We start from the raw sequence: 24194 nt of genomic DNA, 5'->3' as shown, positions 1-24194 counted from the left end.
TGTTATATGGTGACAATTGCTTTCAGTTAAGAGAGAGTTAAAATCCTTCCCAAGGCAGCCACACCTTGTTCTGAATAAATACCAGGGAGCAGCAGTCCTTCCAGGACAACAGTTAGCTTTCAGATCCTGTAATAAGAAAGGTGGGGGCTAAGGAGTTTGCTGAGTTTACCTCAAACCTAGCCCTGTAGGGTAATCCTCATTCAGAATACCTGAGGAACAATCCCAAGCACAAATGCAGGCTGGGTGGAGAACTGATTGACAGCTGCCCTGCTAAGAAGGACTTGAGGGTGTTGGTTGACAAGAAACTGAGCATGACCAGGGAATGTGCACTCATGGCCCAGAAAGCCAAACTTGTCCTGGGCTACATCAAAAACAGTGTGACCAGCAGGTCGAGGGAGGAGATTCTGCCCCTTTGCTCCACTCTTGTGAGACTCTGTCTGGAGCACTGCGTCCAGCTCTGGGGTCCCTAGCACAAGTACCTGTTGAAACAAGTTCAGATGAAGGCCACCAAGATGATCAGAGAGCTGGAGCACTTCCCCTATAAATACATAATGAGAGAGTTGGGGCTGTTCAGACTGGAGAAGAGAAGGCCCTGGGGAGACCCTAAAGCCCTGTCCAGTATCTGAAGGTGGCTACAAGAGAGCTGGAGAGGGACTTTTTACAAGGACATGGAGTGACAGGACAAGGGGGAATGGGTTTAAACTGAGAGAGAGCATGTTTAGATTAGATGTTAGAAAGAAGTTCTCTACTGAGAGGATGGTGAGGCACTGGCACAGGTTGCCTAGAGAAGTTGTGAATGCCCTATCCCTGGAAATGTTCAAAGCCAGGTTAGATGATGCTTTGAGCACCTGGTCTAGTGGAGTGAAGTGAATAGCTTGGCAGCATCACTCCTTACTTGGAAGAAATAGCTTCCCGGGTCTTGTTTTGACCCTGTTTTCTATTATTTCTGGGCTGGGGTAAGGACGTAAAACTGCAGAAACTTGTTTTCCCCATTGCTTTTGTTCCCCCAAGCCGCATGGTCCAGCAGGGGGTGAGAGGGCCAGGTGCCACCTTGCCTTTGAGAAAACCACACCTCTCTTTGGGAAGTGTTTTTGTTTGTTTGGTGGTGCATACACTTTTGTGGATAGAGCACTCTCTCTTCTGTGCCCTCTATTATTGATATTGTTGTGGTTACTGCAACTTTTTCAGTACAATTGTGATTCCAGGTTGTGGCCTCTCCTAGTGTTTCCTCTGCTGTTGGAAGAAGGCAACTTGAGTGGGGCTAATTTTCCTACTGCACAATGGGCAGTGTAGTTTTTATCCTATGTTAATCAGCAAGTTTGACTAATATTTGTAACATAAAACATCGGTGGAGTCTCGTGATAGTTTGAGTGGAAAACCAGAGCTTCCAGGCATGTCCAGAGGATAAGAAATGGAAATGATACTGTCATTCTTGATCAGGTTGCTGTTTCTAAGCACCCTGGGGCTTGTGGCAAATCCAAATCAAGGATGCAGCTAACCCAGGGCTTGCCATTTTCCTGTTTGCATGACACAGATTTACTTTCAGGGTAGCCAAATATGAAATGCATGTGAAGATTAGTGTTGGCACAGGATGCTGCCGGGGAAAGGGCCACGCCCCCTCGGAGTAGCATCTTTCCTTGCCTTAGGGGTTGAGCTCCAAGTCACTCTTCTGATTCCGGAATGAGGAAACTGGGTGGGACTGGGCTGTACTCCCTGACTCAAAGCCTTCCTATTTGCACAGTCATAGCTGCTCCAGCTCAACAAAAGACAAACTCAGGGAAAAGCTAAGCCAAAATTTCAAACTGAGGAAGGCTTAATAGAGTACGTGGCACCCAGAGACCGCAAAGGGCTTGGAAATCAAGGTCAGTACCACTCTCCTTACTTTGAAAATGGGAAAAGAGATGAAACAAAGCTATGGAAAGGGGAAATCACTTTCTTGAGATCGCAAAGCAGTTTGGATCAGGGAACTAGGGCATGAATCTCCTGTGCCCAGACCTGCTCTCCTCAGTACTGTGTGACTTAAACTGAGTTATTCCAGGGGAGCTGGTTGTCTCCATCATTTGCGCTGACGCCCCTCCCCCCTCCCAGCACCTTTTAATATGAAGCAAGGGCTTATAGTGCCTAAGTGGGACTAGAAAAGTACAACTTTGGAATAGCATGTTCCAGCAACTATGTGTAGCCCTGTACATATGCAATTAGGAGCTAAAATGTGAACTGCATGTTTGAATTATGCTGTGTTTTGTGTTGATACAGTCTTCATTTTATGGCTGTTTCCATGTGAATCATCTCTACCAAGCAAATTCCTAGTAGACTTCCTGCAACCTCTGGCACTCTCCCTCTCCAAATAAATTGTTAATGGAAAAATGAATACTTTTATTTCCCTGTTTTCCTCCATAGTGCATAGCAGAATTTGTTGAAACAGTAATTTTCTTTGCCTCTATCTTCTTGATATACTTGTCACTTATATCTAAATGGTAAATACTGTGATAAAAAAGCCAAATGAGCAAACAAAAAAACTATCAAATCCCTGAAACAGTTGTGTCCACAAAGCTGACTCCTGTTTGTTTGGAGTTCCTACTAGACAACTAAATCACTCCACAGGGTTGTTAGAGCTGTACCTTATTACTGAGCCATGCTGTAAAGGCTGTTGGTCTTCTCTCCACCAGACAGGACCTTCCTGAAGATGAAACCCTCTGCCACCTATGAGCTGTTAGTGGATGGTGTTGGGCCATGGGACTTCACTGGCAGTTTTGTTCCTTGTGAGCTGCTACTTGTTGGAGAGGATGCCTACCCTGTGCTCCTGAGTGCTACGAAGCAGGTTCTGATTGCTGTTTCGCAGTATGGGAAGGGCCGGATGGTGATTGTTTCCCATGAAGGAATTTTGAAGGACTCCAAGTTTTCCCAGTTCCTCAAAAATGCTGTGGAGTGGCTCAAGCCTTGCCCTGAGGCCGTGGTTGGGGTTCATCCAAGGTTGGATTCCCTCTCCCAGGTGCTGCTAGGGGCTGGCACCAAAGTACAGACAGGAGCAGAGCTCATCCCCTCTCTGGGGGTGTACTGTGTGCATGCCTATGACAGCTCACAGGCAGAAGACCTGGTTGGCTTTGTGAAAGAGGGTGGAGGGCTGCTCATTGGTGGCCAAGCCTGGCACTGGGCTAGTCAACATGGCAAGGAGAAGGTGCTGTTTGAATTCCCTGGAAATCAGGTGACCAGCGTGGCAGGTGTGTACTTCACAGGAAACACTGTGGAAAAAGGCGTCTTCAAAGTTGCCAAGAAAATTCCCAAGATCCCATTAGTTGTCCCGTGAGTATCTGAATTGCTCTGTATTTAAACAACTCATCAGACTTTGCAGGTGAATTGTTTACGGATTTGTGAGGTGAAAGGTGATGATGATGGTGAATGTTGGTTCTTTAATAGCCAGGATGGGATGCAACTTGCATGTTCCAGTTTAAAGGGGACTTTCCCACTCTTTGCAACTGGAAAGAATGGGGTTTTCCACTGCTTCCAGGGCAGCTGGGCCAGGCCCAGGGAATTCGTTCAAGCAGAAGGAAATGACGGGAGCTACCTTTTAGAGCATTCTGCCTGATTAAGTGTACCTAAGTGCAACACACAGCAGAGCAGTGATAGGAGGAGGAACGCCTTTCCCTCTCCCCACTTGTGTACATTCAGGATGATCTTCCCACAGCTGAAAACCAGGTTGGAGATGAAGAACCAGGCCAGCCCTCTGGGCCAGACTCTGGCTAAACCTGTTTAGCTTGTTACTTGTAGGAATTCAGCTTCTGCACTGAGAGCCTGGGACCATCCCAGAGCTGAGGAGGCAGTCTGGGTGCCATCTCCCTCCTCAGTTCTGACACAGGCTGAGGACAGGAAATCTCAGTGCTCACTGGGTTTATTTGGAATTCAAGCCTGGCCCTTTGGGTCCTGGAGCATCAGGTGTAAAAATCAGGGCTGTTATGAATCATATCACACAGCTGACCAGGCACTGAGGTCCTGGGCATTGCTCTGCCATCTTCCTCCCTTTGCCAGTGACTGTGCCAGGCTGTGCCTCCTGCCACTTCCTGCTCAGTTACACAAGGTGCAGCAGGTTCTCCAAGGAGGATAAATGCTGCTGTGCTTCTGCTGTGTGTCAGCTTCATTGCACCGTAGTGAAAGCCACAATTGCAATAAAATTCCCTGCGAGTCTTTCCTTCACAGCCTTTTTCTTGTGGATATATAGTACTAAATTTCTAATGTTTTCAAACCATTTGATTTGGTATTTTCTGGATGCTCAATTTATTTGCCATTAAAGGTAGTAGAAATCTCACCCTTTGAATTCAGTGAGGTCCTTAGAACATAGCTAACAAATAAAGTTTTTATTAAAATTTGCTGGTTGATTCTTGTTCTTACCTGCATTGTACAGGCATGTTCCCACTGCTTTGTGCACAGTGCACAGAAGATGTAGAGGGGTGGAGAATTCAGCAGAGAAAAATCACAGTGCAATTAACAGGACTTTATATGGCAACTAAGGGTGAAATATACCTTGTATATGTTGCTTTTGTGGTGTTTTGATTCAATCCAGAGCCACAGAGAAATTTGGATTTCTAATTTCCATGTAACACAACAGCTCTGAGCATTCATGCCTTGCTGCCAGCTTTGTGTGCAGAGAATCAGCCTGAAGTCTGAGGCAGGTGCTGTGACATATGCCAGGGCACATATTCCGTGTGACAAAGGGTCTCAGTGAAGCAGTAACCAAAGGAGGGCTGCAGATTTAATTCCTGTGATATGACTGTGCAGAAGGCCCACATCATTTATTCTTAAGTTGGCTACAATGGCCATTTAACAACAGATACTTTACAGGTGTTGGGGTAAAACTATATTTGACAGACTCAGGAGAAAGTGCACACAAGGCAAATGAGAGTCATTCTGCATTTCTATCTCCACAGTGACATAAGGTAGTTATATGGAAATAGCAGAGATAAGAGGGCCTTGCTCAGCCTAATCTCTTTATATTGTGGAGACCAACAATGTGAGGTAATGTGAGGTCTATGTGTTAGGGCTCTAATTCAATGTCTAGTCACTCATTCTTTGTCTAGCTGTGTGTCTGCCAATCCATCTAGCTCATCTGTCCCAGCTGTCCTTTTTTCAGTTCTCACCAAGGGCAGAGGCTGGGAAAAGGCACAGAGAAATCTTTTGGGCTTGTTTAGTTGATAAAGACTAGGGTGGCGCAAATGGAGAAAGTTTGTGTTATGGGAGATTTTCGACTTCCCACATCATTTGCAGTTTAAACCTGCAATTTAAAAATATGAAGGGTCTGATTTTTGAGTTTCTACAATGTATTTAGATTTTTAACTGGCTCTTCAAAATCAGAGATATAGAAACTTCCTTTTACCTATTCTTTTTCTAAATGAGTACTGGGTTTCTTACAGATTTGTTTGGCTGTAAAAACTGAGGGTTTAAAAGGGGAAAAAAAGAGATATTGCTGAATTTTTTTTAATGAAAGTACTGACAACGTGTTATACTAGGATGGGGAAGGAAGAAGAGGCAAGGATGGATGAGGTTGGCTTTTGAGCCAAGGATGGGGGATAACCTGGGCTTGTCTTGGTTCTGCAGGCACCAGGCCAACCTCAGCCTTGATGCTGAATTTCTTCTGCGTGGTGTGTCGGAGCTGGATTTGATAACGGGGGGCACACCCTCCACCTTGCTGGTGCATGGTGTGCTCTCCTTCCCACTCTGCCTGGACAACTCACACCACTGCCTCTTGGCTGCGGCACGCTACGGCCGAGGCCGCATTGTGGTGGCAACCCACGAGAGCCACCTGTTCTCCCCAAAGCTGGCCAAATTCCTACTTAATGCTGTCTGTTGGTTGGATGCTGGGAGAAAGGGACTGGTGGGTGTGGATCCCAGCGTGAAGAAACTGTTCAGCCTCCTCTCTCAGGAAGGGGTGACATCGCAGGTGTCGCAGCTGACAGGTGACCTCAGCGTGTACTGCTGCTCTTCTTACAGCAGCAGAGATGCAGAAAGGATTCACGCTTTTGTGGCAGAGGGAGGTGGCCTGTTGATGGGAGGACAGGCCTGGCACTGGGCTTCCAAGAACTGTGGCAAAGCTGCTGTGGCAGAATATCCCGGCAACAAAATCCTGAACCGCTTTGGGCTGAGTATCCTAGGGCAGAGCGGCCGGGCGGCCAAGTACCGACCCGTGGGTGCTGGGGAGCACTACCACTTCCGCAGGGCACTGCTGCTCTTCAGCACGCAGGTGCACAGTTGTGAGGAGCTCACGGCGCCCCTGAAGGACTGGCTGCACACTCTAGCGCAGGACTGCACTGCCTTTCTGCACATCCCAGCCCATGACTGCCCAGCGTATGCCTCGCTCCACCGCATCCTGACCAAAGTGCTTCAGAGACGTGGGATCCCCCAGGTCAGCAGGCACTGCCCTGTCAAGAGCAACTCCAAAGAGGCATTCCTTCTGTGCATGGCAACGGAGCTGTCGCTCACCACGACAGACAGTGCAGCCTTGGTGCAGAAACCTGTTGCCGAGATCTGTGCCCTTCCCATCACTGTGGAAATTGATGGCACAAACCCAGGTGAGCAGTGTTATCACCCTTCCTCTTGCATCCTCTTGCTGGGGTCAGTGTGGTGTGCTGCCTCAGTGCACATCTGTCTGTGTATGTCTGAACATAGGCATAGATGTGCAATTTCACTGTGGGCTGGAGAGGAGGCTGACCTCTGTGTAGTGGCAGACAGGCTTGTTTTGTGACCAGCCCTGATTTCAGCACTCTGAAACACCCTGTGAAAGTCCTGCTTCCTCACTCTTGGTGCACAGGCACTTGAGGGAGAAGAACCACCTAACAAGTGGTACCTCAGGGTACTCACAGTCAATGGCTTTGGCAGGAAAGATTCTTTGAGAAGCCCTATGCTCTACACTGCAGGTTGCTGGTGCCATAGTTGTGCTGATACAGCCACCTATGGAGCTATCCTACAAAGAGAGAGGAGTTACCTAGAAAATTTCAGCCTGAGTTGTAGCACAGTCTCACATCTTGTTGCATCAGCACAGTCAGTGCAGTGAAGATCTGGTTTGGGGGGTGAAAACAAGAGGCTGGAAGTGTGGTGAGAACTTCTTGGGCTGACACCACCACTGAAGCAAAGATACTTGGTAATTACATCATGAATGATTTGTCTAAGCTTAGGCCTTGTATCTCTGAAAGTTTGCTGAGATTCCTGCTCACAACTGATATGTTTATACTCGAGGCTAATTCCATTAGTCAGGTTTTATCCCCTGGACAGATTAAACTTGATTTTTCTTACTTTTTTTTTATTAGTATTAGAATGTGATTTAGAAGAGTTGCTTCCAAACTGTTCTAATGAGGTAAAGGAGACTGTTCTGGAGTAACACTGAGTGCAGAGGCTATGCAAAGAGAAAAGTTGTGGAATAACTGCTCATTGGTTTTAGCACTAATGAGTCAGGACAAAAGGGGAAAATGTTAGGGTTGGCTGAACTGAATGGATTGGCTTGAACACTATTTTATTTGGCCAGAAATATTCAGTATTTGTGTCATTTCACATAAAAACAAAAGAAAGAAATGCTACCAAACCCTGAACACCATTTCAAAACTGCCTTCGGTGCAAATTCAGCAAAACTGAAATGAACTGGTAAAACACTGTCATATAGTCTAATTTGCATTTTTCTGTGGATTGGGTTTTGCTTGACAAAACTGGTCTTGCTTTCTTGAATGACAGGAAAGGTTGTAATTTGGGTACTTTTTGACAATTTAACTCTTTTTAGGACTTTGGTGTTTGTATTGAAACAGGCCTAAGTAAACTTAATATCAAAACTGGGGAGTGTCCGTCTGTTATTTGGGAAATATTTTATGACCATTTCAACTTCAATGATGTTTAATGCCACCATAGTTGGCATCTCTTAGGGGGGCTTTAGGGTGGGAAGATCTGAGTGGGGGAGGAGTTTTGTGTTCCTTATTATTATTATTATTTATTATATTTAAAAAATACTAGTAAATGCATTCAAGCTTGGCATTTCCAGAAGTTCAAATTTGTATGGGCTTGCTTATTAATGGTGCAATGTTCTTGTTCATGCTGCTACCCCATTGCTTTTGAAACTGTATTTATGACAGGTTGGGTAAAATGCAAGATGGTTCTGTGAGTGTAGAGCAAGGGAAAAGTAAGGGATGGAAAATTATTCCCCTGTTGCAACTTGAAATCTCCAGAATCTGTAACAGTCAGGACATAGAAGCACCTTACTGTTCAGGACTGTGTTCTCTTGCCTCTTAGGTAAGACAGCCTGGAGGAGTACAGGACTCTACCTCCCTGAAGGGCACACAGCAGTTATAACATGTCCTTGCCCAGTGGTTGGTGCTGGTCTGAAGGTAAACTCTCTCTAGTTTGGCTTTTGTTTACACCTGTGTATTTGTCACGTGAGCGCCCAAAAATAGCGCGAAGGGTTTTCTCCCCAACGGTTTTTGGTACCTTTTCAGTCCTTTCCTGCTGCTGCCACCCTGTGGCACTTCCCATGCTTTGTCATTATTTTTTTCACCTTGTATCCTCACTCTCTTTTGCGTTCCTCCTGCTTTTGTGTGCTGGAGGGATAATTGAGTGTGGCTGCTGCCTCAGGGCAGCTGTGGTTTTGCTGTTACTGTGCAAAGAGAACTGGACACTTCTCTGCACCAAACTTGATTCCGTCTCTTCAGACTTCTCGTAAATTATTTCGACAGTGCTGTCACTAGTGCTCATGTACATGTATCCAGATCAGATATACATTGTTATTTGGGATCCTGTTGTCCGCAAAATCTGACACAGGTAAATGTTAACCTGCTTGAATATTATTTAAGGTGACCTCCCTGAAGCTGAAATGCAAAGTTAACTCAAGTGATCTGTCTGATCCTGCAGCCACATGCTGTTTGTTTTCCTGCAAGAAGTCCAAGGAAGAGGCACAATGAAAGAAGTCAGCTGTGATCACATCTCTCCAACTCCTGTGTTACAGGATGTGACTTTGGTGAAAGGTGAAGGAATGATCAGTGCAAGTACAGAGTAGTGCAGTACCCTGACCTGCTGGTAAAAGATGCAGTTGAGCCAGTAATAATGGGAGTATAGCTGTAACTGTCTGAGACTGGGATAGCACTGAACTTCATCAACTCTTTTCATTGTATTTATTGCTTCTGGTCATCACAGGCTGAAAGCTTGAATTAGGCTGGAGTCAGAAGGCTGCTTCTGTGTGCGTGGTCTACAGGGACAGCGCTGCAGCAGAAAGCTCAGGGTGTTGAGGTCAGTCTGCCAGGTCACACTTGGACACATGTGACCAGCTGTTCCTACACTTCTGTTTGGCAGGTGCAGGTTGGCTGTCACTCGGATGACCTCTCTCATGCCAAAGAGCTGAAACGGGCACCGATGGTAATACGGACCTGCGACGTTGCCTGCCAGAAGCAGTCTGTTTCCTGCCTCTGGGGTGGCCTGATTTACATCATAGTACCAGCAAAGAGTGTCCTCGGGAATGTGCCCATCACAGTGGAAGGGGCAGTCAGAGCTCCTTTCTTCAAGCTTGGTAGGTTTGCTTACCTTGGTGTTTTTTTCCTTAGGGCTGCTCACAGATGCTGCCATCCCTGTGATTGAAAGTAAAGATGGTCCTGTTTTAGAAATGCTTCGGTATAGGAATATCCAGATTTAATTTCCTTACAATATTGTCCTCTGGGATTCCCATTTTTTCACCCACTTTTAAAAATGGTAGATAGGTGGCCCCCAGGAACTGTCAGCCTCAGCTCTGTGCCTGCGAAGATCGTGGAACAGATCTTCCTAGATGCTATGCTAAGGCATATGGAGAACAGGGAGGTGATTCAGGACAGCAAGCACAGCTTCAACAAGGACAAGTCCTGTCTGATCAACCTAGTGCCTTCTGTGATGGAGTGACTACATCAGTGGACAAGGAAAGGGCTACCGATGTTTATCTGGACTTCTCTAAGGCTGTTGACATGGTCCCCCACAACATCCTTCTCTCAAAATTGGAAAGACACGGACCTGTTGGAGTGGGTCTAGAGGAGGGCCATGAAGATTACTGAAGGGCTGAAGCACCTCTCCTATGAGGAAAGGCTGAGGGAGTTTGGATTGTTCAGCCTGGAGAAGAGAGGGCTCCTGGGAGACTTTATTGTGGCCTTTAAAGTGGGCCTTTAAGAGAGATAGGGACATACTTTTTAGCAAGGTTTGTTGCAATTAGGCAAGGGGTAATCATTTTAAACTAAAAGAGGACCAATTCAGACTAGATATAAGGAAGAAATATTTTACAGTGAGAACAGTGGAACACTGAAACAGGTGGTCCACAGAGGTGATGGATGCTCTACCCCTGGAAACATTCAAAGTGAGACTGGGGAAGGCCCTGAGCAACCTGATCTAGTTGAAGATATTCCTGCTTATAGCGAGGGGATTGGACTAGATGGCCTTTAAGGCCTCTTGGGCCCAAACTATTCTACAATTCTATGAATCTATGCTTCTAGGTAAGTCACTGAGTCACTCTGAGCCTGTTGCGTGGCTGGAGGTAGGTGAAAGAACTTTCACAAAATGAGCAGATTTTGACCATATCAGGATTTCTTGCAGGCTGAGTTGTCATTTCTGATGGAATGGTTGTGTTGGAGAGAGGAAGACTGATCTCTGCCACAACAGAGCATCTCTTGTGCTCTGCCTGCTTTACGGTGCCCCCATAGGGCCACCTCTAGTCCCTACAATAAACCTCTGCTGAATTTCCTGTGTTTCCAACAGTTCTCTTCTCTTCCTGGATGCAACTTCTCCTTCCTCAGGCTGAACAGAACCACGGTTGTTCTGTAAAACAGCAATTCTCTGCTGGAGAAGAAGAAATGAGACACTTAATGCTTCTTGTTCTCTGATGAAAAACAGGGATCTGTTCTTGCCATTCTACTCTGTTACATGCCAGTCCTTGTCTTTCTGCTTCCTGTCCATTGAGAGCCTGGGGAGACTTCCCAAGCACAGAATGAGGATGGGTTATTTAACAGCCACCAGCCCCAGTCATGCAACTACTACAAACTGTTTTCCATTAACATTTCATGACCATGATCTCCTTCTCCAAGTTTGACCTCTATGAGTGTGCTCAAAAGTCAGAGCTGCTCTTAACCTCTCTTGTGTGTTGTTGATGTAGGGGAGACCTGTGAAAGCCAGTGGAAGGCCTGTATCCGGCACTACCCTGCTCCCTGGTCAGAGCTGGCTATTGAGAATCTCATCCTGACAGTGCCCTCTGACAGCATCCGCCACATGGAGAACCCACGGCCGCTGCTGACCCTGTGGAATGAGATCATGGTGGCAATAAGCAAATTGGCAGCCATACCAACAAAATTCCCAAGGCCAGAGAGGATTGTAACAGATGTCCAGATCTCCTGTGGTAGGTCCATTGCCATATGACCTTCTTAAGGGCTGGGAGGCAAGTGGCCTCTAGCAGCAGTGTCTGTTCCTTCAAGGTCATTTTGCTAAAAGCAGTCAGGGAACATATGTGAGGTGTTAAATGACTGGAACCCCTGCATAATTGTGAGCTACTCCATCAGGATGGAACTGTGGTAAGACAGGGCTTGAAAAACATGCTGACCTTTTCAGATGACTCCCTGCTCTCAAAAGTGGTGTTGTCTCCTCAGCTGTTCTTCTGTCTGGTGTGTTAAAATGCAGAGCTGCTGACTGAAGTGGCTTTAGTTCACATGGAGTTACTCATTCTCCCTCCTGAATGTATTGCAGGGCCAGTACAGCTGGGAGACAGTGACCTGATTTCTATTTTTTCTCTGCCTCAGCCACAGGATCGTTTTTATGTGTTCAGTGACAATTTTTAAGCCTTTGTGTACCTACTTGCTGGAGTAGCCCTACAAATGTTACTGTGGGCAAAGCTTAGCCCAAAAATGTGTGCCTGAGAGAACGGCAATGGAGGAGTAGAACTGGAATTGTTGTCAAAGCCCATGAGTGTGTATTTTTGCAGCTGATGCTCCCCCACTCCAGCTTTTCCAGTTGAGAACTGAGTGCTTTTGTTCTAGAGTCAAATTATATGGTAAATGTGGAACTTTGTAATAAAAAGATTGTTCAGTTGTTTTTCAAAATATACTGGTTAAATTTATCATCCCACAAAGAGACAAGGGCTTGGCATGAACCCTGATGTTCTAACCCTTTTCTAAGCCACATGGAAAGAATTTATGGCACATCTTGGGAGTGTTAAGTTCTGCTGTCCTGAGGTAATGACAGTTAAAAAGATCATAGTCTACAAACTTAAAATTCCTTTCTGGTTTGAGTGGACTAAATGGTTTCATTCACATTCTGGACTAGAACTTCTTGAGTGCCAGTGGTTGCTAAATGCATGCATCCCTCTTGTTAAAAAAAGAGGAAGCTCAACATTCAGGTTTCTGCAGGAAGGGAATTGCCATTCCTGTTCTCCAACCTGGGTTGTCTGCAAACTGCACGTTCAAAGTCAGCTGTGTAGGCACCCAGTGTAATGAGTGTAAAGGGCTGCTTATCCCCTGTTACAACAGGTGTTCGTGTTTAGGGGCATGACTCTGTATGAAGTTTTGGGAATTTTCAAGAAGGAGGACCAGTTAGGGATGAAGACATGAAGGAAACATAAGTAAAATCCCTTGCAGTGCAAGATTCTTACTTAGCAACATGGTGGGAAGTTGTTTATAGAACAGCTATCCTGCAAGGTTAAGACCAGGCTTAAGTACGACAAGCTTTGCAGGACAAACTGTGTTTTCTATGTGTCTCATCCACACCACTGATTACTGGAGTGCAGATCTGCAGTACCCATACTCTACATAGAAGACTGCTGGATCACATGGTTGTGTCAGCATCAACAGTGTTCAGTTTACGAGTATTCTGGGCAATGGTCAGGCCTTTCCCCTCATCCTAAAATCTCAACCTCAGTCCAACCATAAGTGTATGTTTATGTGTAAAGAGGAAAAGCAGCTGAAACTGTGCTTAACTGGTAGTCCTACCTTTACACTGCTTATTTGTCTACTTGTTATGGTGAAACTTGATGTTTTTCCTTATCTCACAAAGAGAAAAACTGGTCATTCATGGTAATACACTGTGGTTTGTGAAATAAAGGAAAGTCACTAAGACATAAAGAAGAAAAGAGTCATTTATGTCTGAGAGGCACTGAGGTGAGCAATCAGTGACATGTATTGGTACCTGTCTTTCCTGCAGGCTGGATGCATGCTGGCTACCCCATCATGGGCCACCTAGATTCAGTGAAGGAGATGTTAGATGTGAAGCATATGAAAACTACTGGTCTTTGGGGTCCTATCCATGAGCTGGGACACAATCAACAGAAGCAAGAATGGGAGTTTCCCCCTCATACCACAGAGGCCACATGCAACCTCTGGTCTGTCTATGTTCATGAGGAAGTGCTGGGGATTCCCAGGCATCAGGCCCATCAGGCCCTTAAGTCACAGTGTCGGAAGGAAAGGATAAAACAGTATCTGAGGAAAGGGGCTCAATTAAAAGACTGGAACGTGTGGACTGCTCTGGAGACATACCTGCAGGTAACTGGGAAAAGTGTGTGTGTTCTTAGTGAAGTCAGTGAAGCCTGTGTCAGAGAGTTTTCTGCAGACTGGTGACTTGTAGCTGTCAAGGCTTGTGTTTGCTCTTCTGAGTTCATCTTGGACTCAGAAAGCATAAAGGAGGTATATAGGCAGAGTGTTCAATGCTGGTGTCTCCTGAAACCTTCCCTTGACAGACTTGGTCTTAGCCACTCAGGGACATAGCTTAGTGCAATATACTAATCTTACTCCCTAGAAGTGAAACAGGAACTGTTGGTTGTTATATGGCATAGGAAAAGAGTGATCAAACTTGGACACCGTTCTTTAATCTACTGCAGATGTCCTGTGGAACACTGGGCTAGTTGGTAAAAAAGCTCTTGACATTGTAAAGTGTCTAGAAGAGCCAGGTTTTGAGCAGTAACCTGGTGAGTGACATGGCCAGGTTCCTTTTTAAAAAGCATGCAAAGAGCAGGGAGTTCATATCAGCCAGTGCACTGAGTGGAGCCAGTGTAGTCCATCAGGTAGGAAGACAATGGGTTGAGCTCCAAAGAGAGCTAAAACATGAGACTACCTAAAAGGGGGTTGTAGCCAGGTGGAGGTTGGTCTCTTCTCCCAGGCAACCAGCAGTAGAACAAGAGGCTTAAGTTCTGCCAGGGAAGATTTAGGTTGGATATTAGAGAGAAATTCTTTACAGAAAGAGTAATCAGACATTGGAATGGCCTGCCCAGAGAGGTGGTAGATTTGCCATTCCTGGAGGTTTTTAAGATGAGACTGGATGTGGCACCACTTAGTACCACGATCTAGTAATAACAGTTGTGTTGGATCAAGGCTTGAAATTAATGTTCTCAGAGGTCTCTTCCAACCCAGGTGACACTATAATTCTATGATTTTATGACTGTAGAACTTGAACGCTGTCCTAAATTAAAGGGCATTCTCTGGGGAAGCATGCAAGAGAGATTTCCTCCTTTCCCTTAATCCTCTTAGCAACTAATAGTCTAATGGATAGAGCACTCAGCCTGATTTTAACTGGGGACTGTAAAGCAGATGTCCATTGTGATGGATAAAAATACTGACTGTTGTGAGGTCAGTATCTCTCAGCCCCCTTGTCTGAGAGCTCTCACATTTTATATGAGCACCAAATATTTAGGTATCAATCCTGATTTTTCCACATCCCAGAGAAGCACCTGAATTATCAACCTGAAGAGTAAACCTTTGTTTTTTTCTGGTGCAACAAACGTCAAAATAGTTATACAGAGTGAAGCAGTTTCAAAGGGGGAAATTTTCCCACAATACCTTGGCAGTTTAGCCAGTGTCCCCCTGCCTCATCCACACTTAGAGGCTGGGATCTTCCATCTCCTGTCTCATTACTAACAGGACTGCTGGAATAAATGTGACATGAAACAACAATTACAATTCTGCAACAGCAGCTTTTCTGTATGAATCCCCTTTGTTCTTATTCCCAGCCAAAGCGTGCCCTGCTCACAATCTCTCCTTCCAGTTTTCTTGATACTCCCTGTTCTCCTGTACTCCTTTCTAGGTATCCTCTCAGTGTCCTCTCTAATGCTTTTTCATTGCACAAGAAACTTTCCTCTCTCCAAAGCAGCAGCTTGTTGTTGACATTTCTGGCTGCTCCCAATGCATCTTTCATCTCTGTTTTGGGAGGCCACTGTAATGGGAAGGTATTTTTCTGTACTCTGGTTATGTTCTGAAGCCTGAAAGTTGGAAGCTTTCATATAAATTTACATTAATTCTAAGAGACACTGCAGGAAAATATGGAATCTTCTATTGTTTGTAACACAGTATAATGCCAGTGAAACGATAACTTAATTGTTTTTACACTATTTTCTTCTTCATCAGTTGCAGGAAGGGTTTGGTTGGGATCCCTTCACCCACCTCTTCTCTGACTACCAGAAAATGTCCACCATCCCAAAAGACAATGCTTCTAAGATGAACTTGTGGGCACGGAAGTTTTCTCAGCAGGTTAATAAGAATTTGGCTCCATTCTTCACAGCCTGGGGATGGCCTATCAAGAAAGAGCTCTCTGTGGAACTGTCGTCTTTACCCAGCTGGGAAGAGGACCCGATGAGATCCTATAAACCATAAAGGAAAACTATCTACATCTTGATTCTTGCAGTAGCTATGGCCTACCTTTTTCTCCTTTCTTTCTTCCTTTTTCCTTTCTTCTTTCTAGTGATACCAGTGGAGGCCAAACCCAACAGAAATTCAACAGGAACTTGTCTGCAGATCAGCAACCATCTCAGCTATCTTCTGAAGGGTTAAATAATCAGTGAGCTTTGTTCTGGGTTCTTCATCTCAGGACGAATATAATAATATAGTTCCTACAGAACCTTTTTCTGATGAAAGGGAAGTTTTCAGGGTGGAGCAGTAACTGGAACAGTCTCGAGGACTGTATCAAGAGAATATGGATCTTTAAAGCAAATAGTAGCCTCCACAATGTTGTATTCTTCAGTTACAATCTCAGTGACATGAGATTTTCACTATTGTTTTTGTTCCCCTAAAATCCCTAATTTTTAATTCCCTTAATTATGCAGAACTTCCACACCTACTATCATGAAAGAGACCTTGTAATGCATATATACAGGTTATAAAATATATATCTGATACTGAAATTCTGGAGGTTTTTTCCTAGCGAATAAGTCAATTATAACTTGTAGCTGTTACACTTAACCACAGCTTGACAATGAGATACATGCCAATGGAGATAGGGGGGTGTGACTTGATAGTACTCAGTAATGGTTTAATTCATCACAGGTTAAAATGCAGGCTGACAGCATGAGAGAGCAGAGGGAAGGAAGGCAACAGTTCATGAAGACAGACAGTAAAAAAAGACTAGAATAGAAATTACCCAAAGGCTTGTTACAATAGCTTTTCATTTTATTTTTGTTGACTTAGATGTGGTTCTGATTTCCCAATGATTCATCAGCCTAATATTTTGCTTTGTCTTTCAAACGTTTTTCCATTATTATTCACTACTAGTGTGAGCTGATCTCCCAATAAGATTAATGCAGTGGCTAATCATGGTTTAACAATGTTTCAGTACTGGTTCAGAGATTCAGTAAAAAACTTACATGGTATAAAGATTTAGACCTGACCCTGCCTACAGAAGCAGATTTCACCCCTAATGAGTTTATGATTTAAAGGTTTGGCTTATGTCCACTTAAAAAATGTACAAAATGTATCAAAGTATTATCAAATCTGTTATCAGATCAGTGTATAAACTGAGGGGAGCTGGCTAGGTGCCACTGATCAGTGCTTGGGGACAGGCTGGGCATTGGCAAGCAGGTGGTGAGCGACTGTACTGTGCACCACTCAGGTTTCTTGAGCTTTATTCTTCTCTGTGTCTCTTTCTCAGCCTTTGATTGCAAATATTGTTGTTGTTATTATCATCATTATTATTGTTATATGTTACTTGCAGTTATTAAACTGTTCTTAACCCATGACATTCACCTTTTTTTTTGATTCTCCTCTCCATCCCACCCCATAACCTGCTCCAAGGTAAGACAGTGAGCAAGTGGCTATGTGGTACTTAGTTGCCAGCTCATGTTAAACCACGACACACAGGAAACATTGAATAATTTCTGTGAAATTGTAGTTCAAGCAGCAGTTACAGAACAATTCAGTCTGGGAAAATCCTACTACACATCTGAGACTGACCTGAGCAGGAGCTGAAGTGGAAAAAAAGTAAATTAGATTAGGAGGCCACATGGACCTTAGCAAAAATAAAACCAGAAGCAGCAGATTTTCATGCTGTGATAAACTAAAAATGAGTGGGTTCAGTGGTGATGTTTTCAGATAGACTCAGTGGCTTCATTTTTACAGTCAGTTTGCTTTTAATGGAAAGTTGCTGTTGCTATATAATCCCTCCTGCTAGTAGAGAGCTGGAAGCCCAACAGAGATTTGATGAAGGCTTTTATTATCAGTCTAAGGGTGATATCAGACTTGTCAAGGCACTTGGAGAAACACACTGAGGCACAATACCTCTTCAAGGACAATTCTATTAACTACTCTTGTATAAGCTTTCTGGCTAGCAGCAAATTGTTTTCAAATATGGCTTTTCCTCTGTTACTAGTAAAGAACTCAGTGGTATTGAAGGAGCTGCTGATTTAATAACTGGCTCTACTAATTTTGTTTCTCAAAATTTAGTTGGACTACTAGAGAAATTTTTGCTAATTGTATTGATTACTTCAGCCTTTTATTCTCTGGCAACAACTTTAGGAAGTAATCCACAAACCAGGAACAGATAAAGTGGGATTCATCTGCCTTGGTTTGGCCTCCAAGTATCGGCCATCTCAATGTGAGCTGCTCGCCTAAGGCTCCCTTTAGGGCAATTCATCCCCTAAGAGAGTGCAGAGGCTTTGCCTGCTTCTGAGGTGGATTAGGTGAACCACCACCTCAGCATGAAAGGAAGTGAACTCTGCACTGCATATGGCAGTCACATATATGATTTTCTGACCACTTTCCTCGGGTGTTCAGTGCTACGTGCACCTGTCTTGGGCACTTGGAGACTTTTCCCTCTCAGTCTTGTGTGGTGAAATGGTGCTAATAATAATAGGAAAGCTGAATGTATGTGAGAATGGGGAATAATGGTTGGAGAGGATGAAAGACTGAAAGTGACATTTGAAATATGAGCTGGTTACTGCCAGAGCAGAGCATAAGTGGAATTTCCATTGCAGAGCAGTGAGGTGCTAGGGGCCCAGGGAATTTTATGGGAATAGAAGGAGTCAAACAAAAAAATTGCCAAGGGATTTAGTAGTTGATAGCCTAAGGCTACACAAGAAAAAAAAAGAAGCTGTTGCAGATACAGAGATTTTGGACAGTCAGATGAAACTGTGGAGAGCACAAGCTATGTGAGCAAACTGAAGTTTCAATGAGCCACTGTATTCCCCATATAAAGCTCTTCAGGAATACAGGAATAGCTCTATTTTGGGGAGAAATATAGTTTCTTTTAGTGCAGTATTTTATGAAATTAATAATTCTGCTTGAGGGAATGCTGGTAATAACACGAGGCAAAATTGAATGTGGTCCAACTCATGGTAAGGGTTCAACAATGTACCTGAATCCTACAGAGCTGGAGTGCAGAGCTACTGCTATTTCTTAAATGGGAAAATACAAGGCCAGGTGCAGAATCATCCATAAGCTGCTGCTGCTTCTACAGAATGAAAAAAAGTATGTGTGGGATGTACTAAACTGGGATCAAGCTCCTAACTTCAAGGATTAGACCAGTCCAAAAGCAATCCCATGACCAGTTTGGGATTAATTAATGTGTCTGAATGTCTCATGGTTTGAAATAAATAAACATATGTGAGTGTGAAACAGAGGAAATTATCCCATAAAAACTACAGTGTAGCCAAGAGATTAATCTTAAGCTACTTTGTAAAGAAGCATTTTCCACACACACCCCATAATTTTTTTGAAACAGAGCTCCCTGCAATTACCACAGCACCTAAAACAACTAATGTTGCAAACTGCACAATGGATTAAAATGCTCAGTGAAGAAACAGTGTGGAAGGACAGAAGGACATTCTCATGTTAATATTGTAGAAGAGAGGAAGGAACTTTTAGACCTCAGTCAACTGAGATGTATATTCTATGTATATTTTAAGCTGTGCTTTGAAGTGTCCCAGAATGTTCACAGAGAAGAGAGGGTCAAGGTTGTGTCAAATAGCAGCAGCTTCAGAGGGGAGAAGCATGGTTGTCATTGTGCTGTGGAAGGGTACAAGAATAAGTCAGGCACCTACCAAAACTCTGTGGTCTGAGAGGAAATGCTTGACCCTGACAATGCTGCATATATAGTATAAAAGACCTGGTGACAGGTGGCTTAAACCATAACAGATGATTTTGCATGTCAGAGCAAATTCCAGCTTGAAGCATCCTCCTGCTGGTTTCTCCTATCCGAAGTACATGGCTGTGTCTGTAAATCCAAGTCCATAGATGGTGCAGAAGTACAGCCACTCTACATTTTGCTGCTTCTACTTCTGCAGCTGATCTGGACGTGAACATTTATTTGACTTTGTTTCTCATTACAATCAGAACTTTCCTTGATTCCATTCCCATTTCTTTGAGGTTCATCTTGGTCTTACTTAGACATGAATCACAAGCAATTTCTCCCAAAGTTTCTCCTATCATAAACCTCTTTCTACATTTCTCAAGTGATACTCTCATTTCTGTCCTAAAAAATGACTGACCACTGCAGCTGTAATGGACACACCTCTGACTTTCATCTGCTCTGGTAAGACCATCTCATGTTGGTCTCATACCTTCTCTGTGCCTTCCTCCATTCCGTTAGAGAAGGCAAAAGTCAAAAAAGAAAAATACCTATATTGCTGCTTTCAAGATTAAAAGAATAATCCCTATATTGATAGTGAATAGGATGAGAAATAATAAGGTTGAATGCTCTCTATGTGGAGGAGACTAATAGATATTTCTGCCCACTATAAAAATATATTACTTGCCCCACCTTGCTGTCTTCTGCTATCATGCTGCCTCATTTCAAGGCTTCTAAGCTCTTTTCTTTCAAGTTTTATTGCCTTTCTCATCTCAACATATGAACACCCACACTATGAGGCTTGTATCTTGACTCTGAAACTAAATGCTGTGTAATTTTAGGGATAAACACTACAGCAGAGGGAATTTTTTAAACAGTACTATCACAGCAAGTTGGGATCCACATAGCAGGTTGAGTTGGCTTTTTGGGGACAATAAGGACAAGCTTGGGATGAACTGGCTGAACTAGACTAGGAAGAAGGGAGTTATGTGTCTTCAGCCACTGATGGCTGGCCTGTGTGGGCATTACAGTGTTTCAGAGAGTACATGTAAAGCAGGTGAATTATCATAAATGGGGACATTATCCTCTTCCTCAGCTTCTTCTCACTAGTTTCATATCAAGATAAGTTCTGCTTTTCACCTTGATGCTATCTTGTTAGATCAGCACAGCCATGGTAGCTGTGATGGGAAGTAAGGAATCTAAAACTGGGACCAACCAGCTTCACAATTTCTTCAAACCCAGTGAAATCCCTCCTTTCGAACAGAGCTGTAGAAAGAGAAACCTATTTTCACTGACAACTGATCCAGAATTTCCATTTTCTTCTTCATAGGGCTTAAGTCTGTCCTTGAATCTTTTCAAGCTACTTTGTTCTGATTGATGTCTGTGCCGAGGTGAACAGTAATATTCTTTAGGGAAGTACACTGTTGCCTTTCCCTGCTGAAACAGGAGTGTCTTCTTGCCTGTGGTAGCTCCAAACTTTGGAGTGGAGCTACCCAAGCCTGTCCAAGTTGCAGCACCTTTTGGTGACTGTTGTTCCTTGCTGTCACACTAATGACCTCAGCTATTCTGCAGAGCTGACGTGAAAGTTGAAAGTTGGAAAAAATGACCATGGAAGTCTCTAGTCTGTGGTGTGGCCTCCAATATATCATAGTGCCAAAGGAGGCACATTAGGCCAAGTATCAGTCACAATCAAAGAAGCTGTGCAGGCTCCCTTCTTTGGACTTGGTAAATGGTCCCAAACCCTAACTATAGCAGGGCAGTAAAGAATCAGTTCTGTATTTATGCCTTGCCATATTTTCCTGGTTTGGTTTTTGGTTTTAGGTTTTTTTTATGGTCATGTATTTAGAAAATGTCAAAATATGTAATGTTCCAGGAATGTCTTTGCATAAAACTTTGCATTTCTCAGTACTGAAAGTATATTGATTGGACTTTCATTTAAGAATTAATATCTTTCCAAGTTTCCAGTATAAGCATGTCTGAGACACCTTTAAAGAATCTTGATATTAAAAACTGAGTATAATCAACTCCTTGCAGCAGCAACGGACATGGGACCACCAAAGAGGACTGGACCCCTTGACAGAACCCAGGATCTTCCCATGAGTCAGTAAAACACTGATACATCTAGATTATTTTATTATTTCTGAGGCTATGCAAAAAGTTTTAGCCATGGTGATTCTTCTCTTTCTTCAAACTTAAAACTTTTAAAATTGGCTATTTTTCACCTGAGTGCTGAATTAGGGGAAACTGACATTTCTGCCTGATAGTCAACCATTTGTCAGCACCGGCCCCACTGGGCTGACAAGAACATCATCCTAACAGTACCAGTTGCTGATGTAGACCACATGGACAACCCAGAGAGTCTGCTTTCCATCTGGAACAAGATGATGAATGCAATAGCCAAGCCAGCAGCCATTCCAGCAACTTTTCCAAGGCCACAAAGCCTAGTGGCAGATGTCCACATATCTCATGGCAAATATAGTAACTGGGACATTTTGTCTTTGTCTGTGGTGAATACTCGTAATACACAAGGCAGTAACATCGTCACAAGACCATGCAGATCCTCATATCAGCAGATTAATTGCACCATATTCAAGAAGATTGCTGGAGAGAGCAAGAATCTCCTGTGAATTTTTAGAGCTTGTTTGCAAAAATAACATATTCTGCAAATTTGACCCCCTCCCAGGGTAAAACTCAATTAAGGGAGACAGGCTGGCCACCAAATGACATGTGGTGTTCTGTGTCGTGTTGGCCTTATTACTGGGAATCAGTTTGTGCTAATTGCAACAGAAAGAAGGGAAACACAGCTAGTTGTTTTAGGCAAGACAAATGAGATTTTGAAACTTACTTAAGTTAAGACATGTAACAGACACACAAGCAACCTGTTGTACAATAAGACTGTGATGTTAGCAGGCATAGCCATTACATCAGTGGGGAAGTGAGGGCAGTGATAGGGGTAAGCGCTTATTGCAAACAGCATTTTTCTATGTATCATTTAAGAAACATGCTGTTTCAAAACATTCACTAGGCCAGTGGAACTGAAGTTTGTTATGGGTGGTCAGAAGGCTCCAAAAGGCCAAGCCTTAGCATTATTTTCAATCAGTCTTTATTCAAGTATTGCGTTTTTTCTCAGTAGAATTGGCAGGTACTTTCAGCTCTACTTGACTGCAGCACTAGAGGTGTCTTCTACCACTTGAATTGATAAATTCATCAGCTGCCCAGGCTGTCACTCTGTCAAATAATCCACAGCACTAGCAGCTTAACTCACATGGTGTAGCTGCAGTTGGCCAAGTGGGACTGGCTCAAGTGTAAATGTTGGCACAGGTTGCCCAGAGCAGTAGTAGATGCTTCACCCCTGGAAATATTCAAGATCAGGTCAGACAGGGCTCTGAGAAGCCTGATCTGTTTGAAGATGACCCTGCTTACTGCAAGGGGGCAAAATAACAGCCCCTCCCTTCCCCCTTCCATGGTGGTAAGGGGGGAAATTCAAGCAAGAATTTTTTTCCCTTTTTCTTTTAGCATCCATGACAAATAGTTAAGGGCTGCTTTACTAAAACCCCTGATAAGAATCTGCCTTCACAAACATTTAAAAAATTAAAATAAATCCCAGTTCATGTTTTGCTTTCTGGTGCAATAGACATTGCCAGGGCACAGTGGATGCTGACTGTTCCCTGAGGGTCAGGTGGCCAGGAACAAGCTGCAGTAACACAGCCAGCAGGACAGAGCCTTACCAGCTGGTGGCCATCCCACAACACCTGGGTGAGACAAGCAGGGCAGATCTGGCACAACATCCCTGCTCAGCAGTGTCTTTGGATTGCTAGACAAGTCTTCAGGGATGAGACAGGTCTGAGGTCAAGCAAGGAAATCAATCCTCAGGTCAGGGTCAGGTCCAGTGACAGTGACCAAGGTCAGACATAGTCCAGTGATTACCAGGCAGGCCCATTGTGATGACAAACATCTGAAATCAAGTAAGAAAGTCAGGCCATGGATCAGGGTTTAGATCCACCGGGTCTGTGGCCAGACACAGGCATGGCTATGACAGAGCTGGAGACAGGCATACCCTCAACATACTCAGGCAGGGACTGATGGCCTAGGGCTGAACTGAAATGTGATGCCTGGGGCCATCCACAGAAGGGGTAGGTGGAATGCCTGGGTGAGGCTGCTCAAGGCCATTAAGGACTTTTATTCCACTCAGGACTCTGACACAGGATTTCACAATGAAACATTTTTGTCCTTTGCCTTCAAGGTGAAAATCTGCTGCTTCTTTGGGAGCTCTTCAAGGAAAAAAATCTATTTTCCATTTTATTTTTGCCTGCTGTTTATCATGAGGTAGTTTTAACCCATGTATTTTCTCCAGAGTCAGAACTTAGATTGCAGAGTTTCTAGAGTGAATTGAATAGGGTTCTGGGGTAATTTTCATCGATGCAAACCTCACAGTTATTTAACTATACAAGGATGCAAACTGTCCTGGCAACAGCATCTTTATTGCCAGTTCTGAAAATAAGAAATCACCAGCGTCAACAGAAAATTCTTCTACTGACAGAATTAGATTTCCTTGTCTGTTCTTGCAAGATGAGGTGCAAGTACAGTCACCTGCCATGCCTGTAGCTGTGGCAAAATAATTTGGCCTTTTTTGCTCTTGGCACTGGAGACTGAAAGTGTAGCAGAAAGGCATACGACACACACATTCAGCTTTTGATTGTGGTCAATATGTTTGATACTCCAGCAGAGGGAGTGGAAGCACATAATGAGCAGCATTCACTTGTGACAAACAACTCAAAGGATGAGTCATAAAGAGAATTAATTGTATTATTCTCTCTGTGTTGTTGCATCCCATGAGCTTTTGCAGATAGATTGCCGAGACTGTTTGTAGTTTACCTTCCCTACAGGATGGAGGCACAGTGGGTACCCATTCACAC

At 43.9% G+C, this 24194-nt stretch overlaps 1 protein-coding gene across 2 annotated transcripts; it reads left to right on the top strand.

Annotated features, from left to right (window-relative positions):
• The first annotated feature begins 1633 nt into the window (after positions 1-1633).
• TCAF2 (TRPM8 channel associated factor 2) lies at positions 1634-16954 on the top strand. Of its 2 annotated transcripts, none has more exons than XM_071557788.1 (8): positions 1634-1862; positions 2671-3300; positions 5587-6557; positions 8260-8354; positions 9313-9526; positions 11126-11365; positions 13159-13496; positions 15351-16954. In XM_071557788.1, exons 2-8 carry the CDS (start codon positions 2684-2686, stop codon positions 15594-15596), a joined length of 2721 nt encoding a protein of 906 aa, XP_071413889.1. In that variant the 5' UTR covers positions 1634-1862; positions 2671-2683; the 3' UTR covers positions 15597-16954. The 2 variants fall into 2 exon arrangements, with proteins under 2 accessions (XP_071413889.1, XP_071413881.1); XM_071557780.1 differs by having other exon boundaries at positions 1635-1862; positions 2667-3300.
• The last annotated feature ends 7240 nt before the right edge of the window (positions 16955-24194 follow it).

This window comes from Pithys albifrons, chromosome 1 (assembly GCF_047495875.1).
Source record: "Pithys albifrons albifrons isolate INPA30051 chromosome 1, PitAlb_v1, whole genome shotgun sequence".
Classification (NCBI taxonomy): Eukaryota; Metazoa; Chordata; class Aves; order Passeriformes; family Thamnophilidae; genus Pithys; species Pithys albifrons.
Note: the sequence above shows the minus strand (reverse complement) of the source record. Positions and strands in the feature narration are given on the sequence as shown.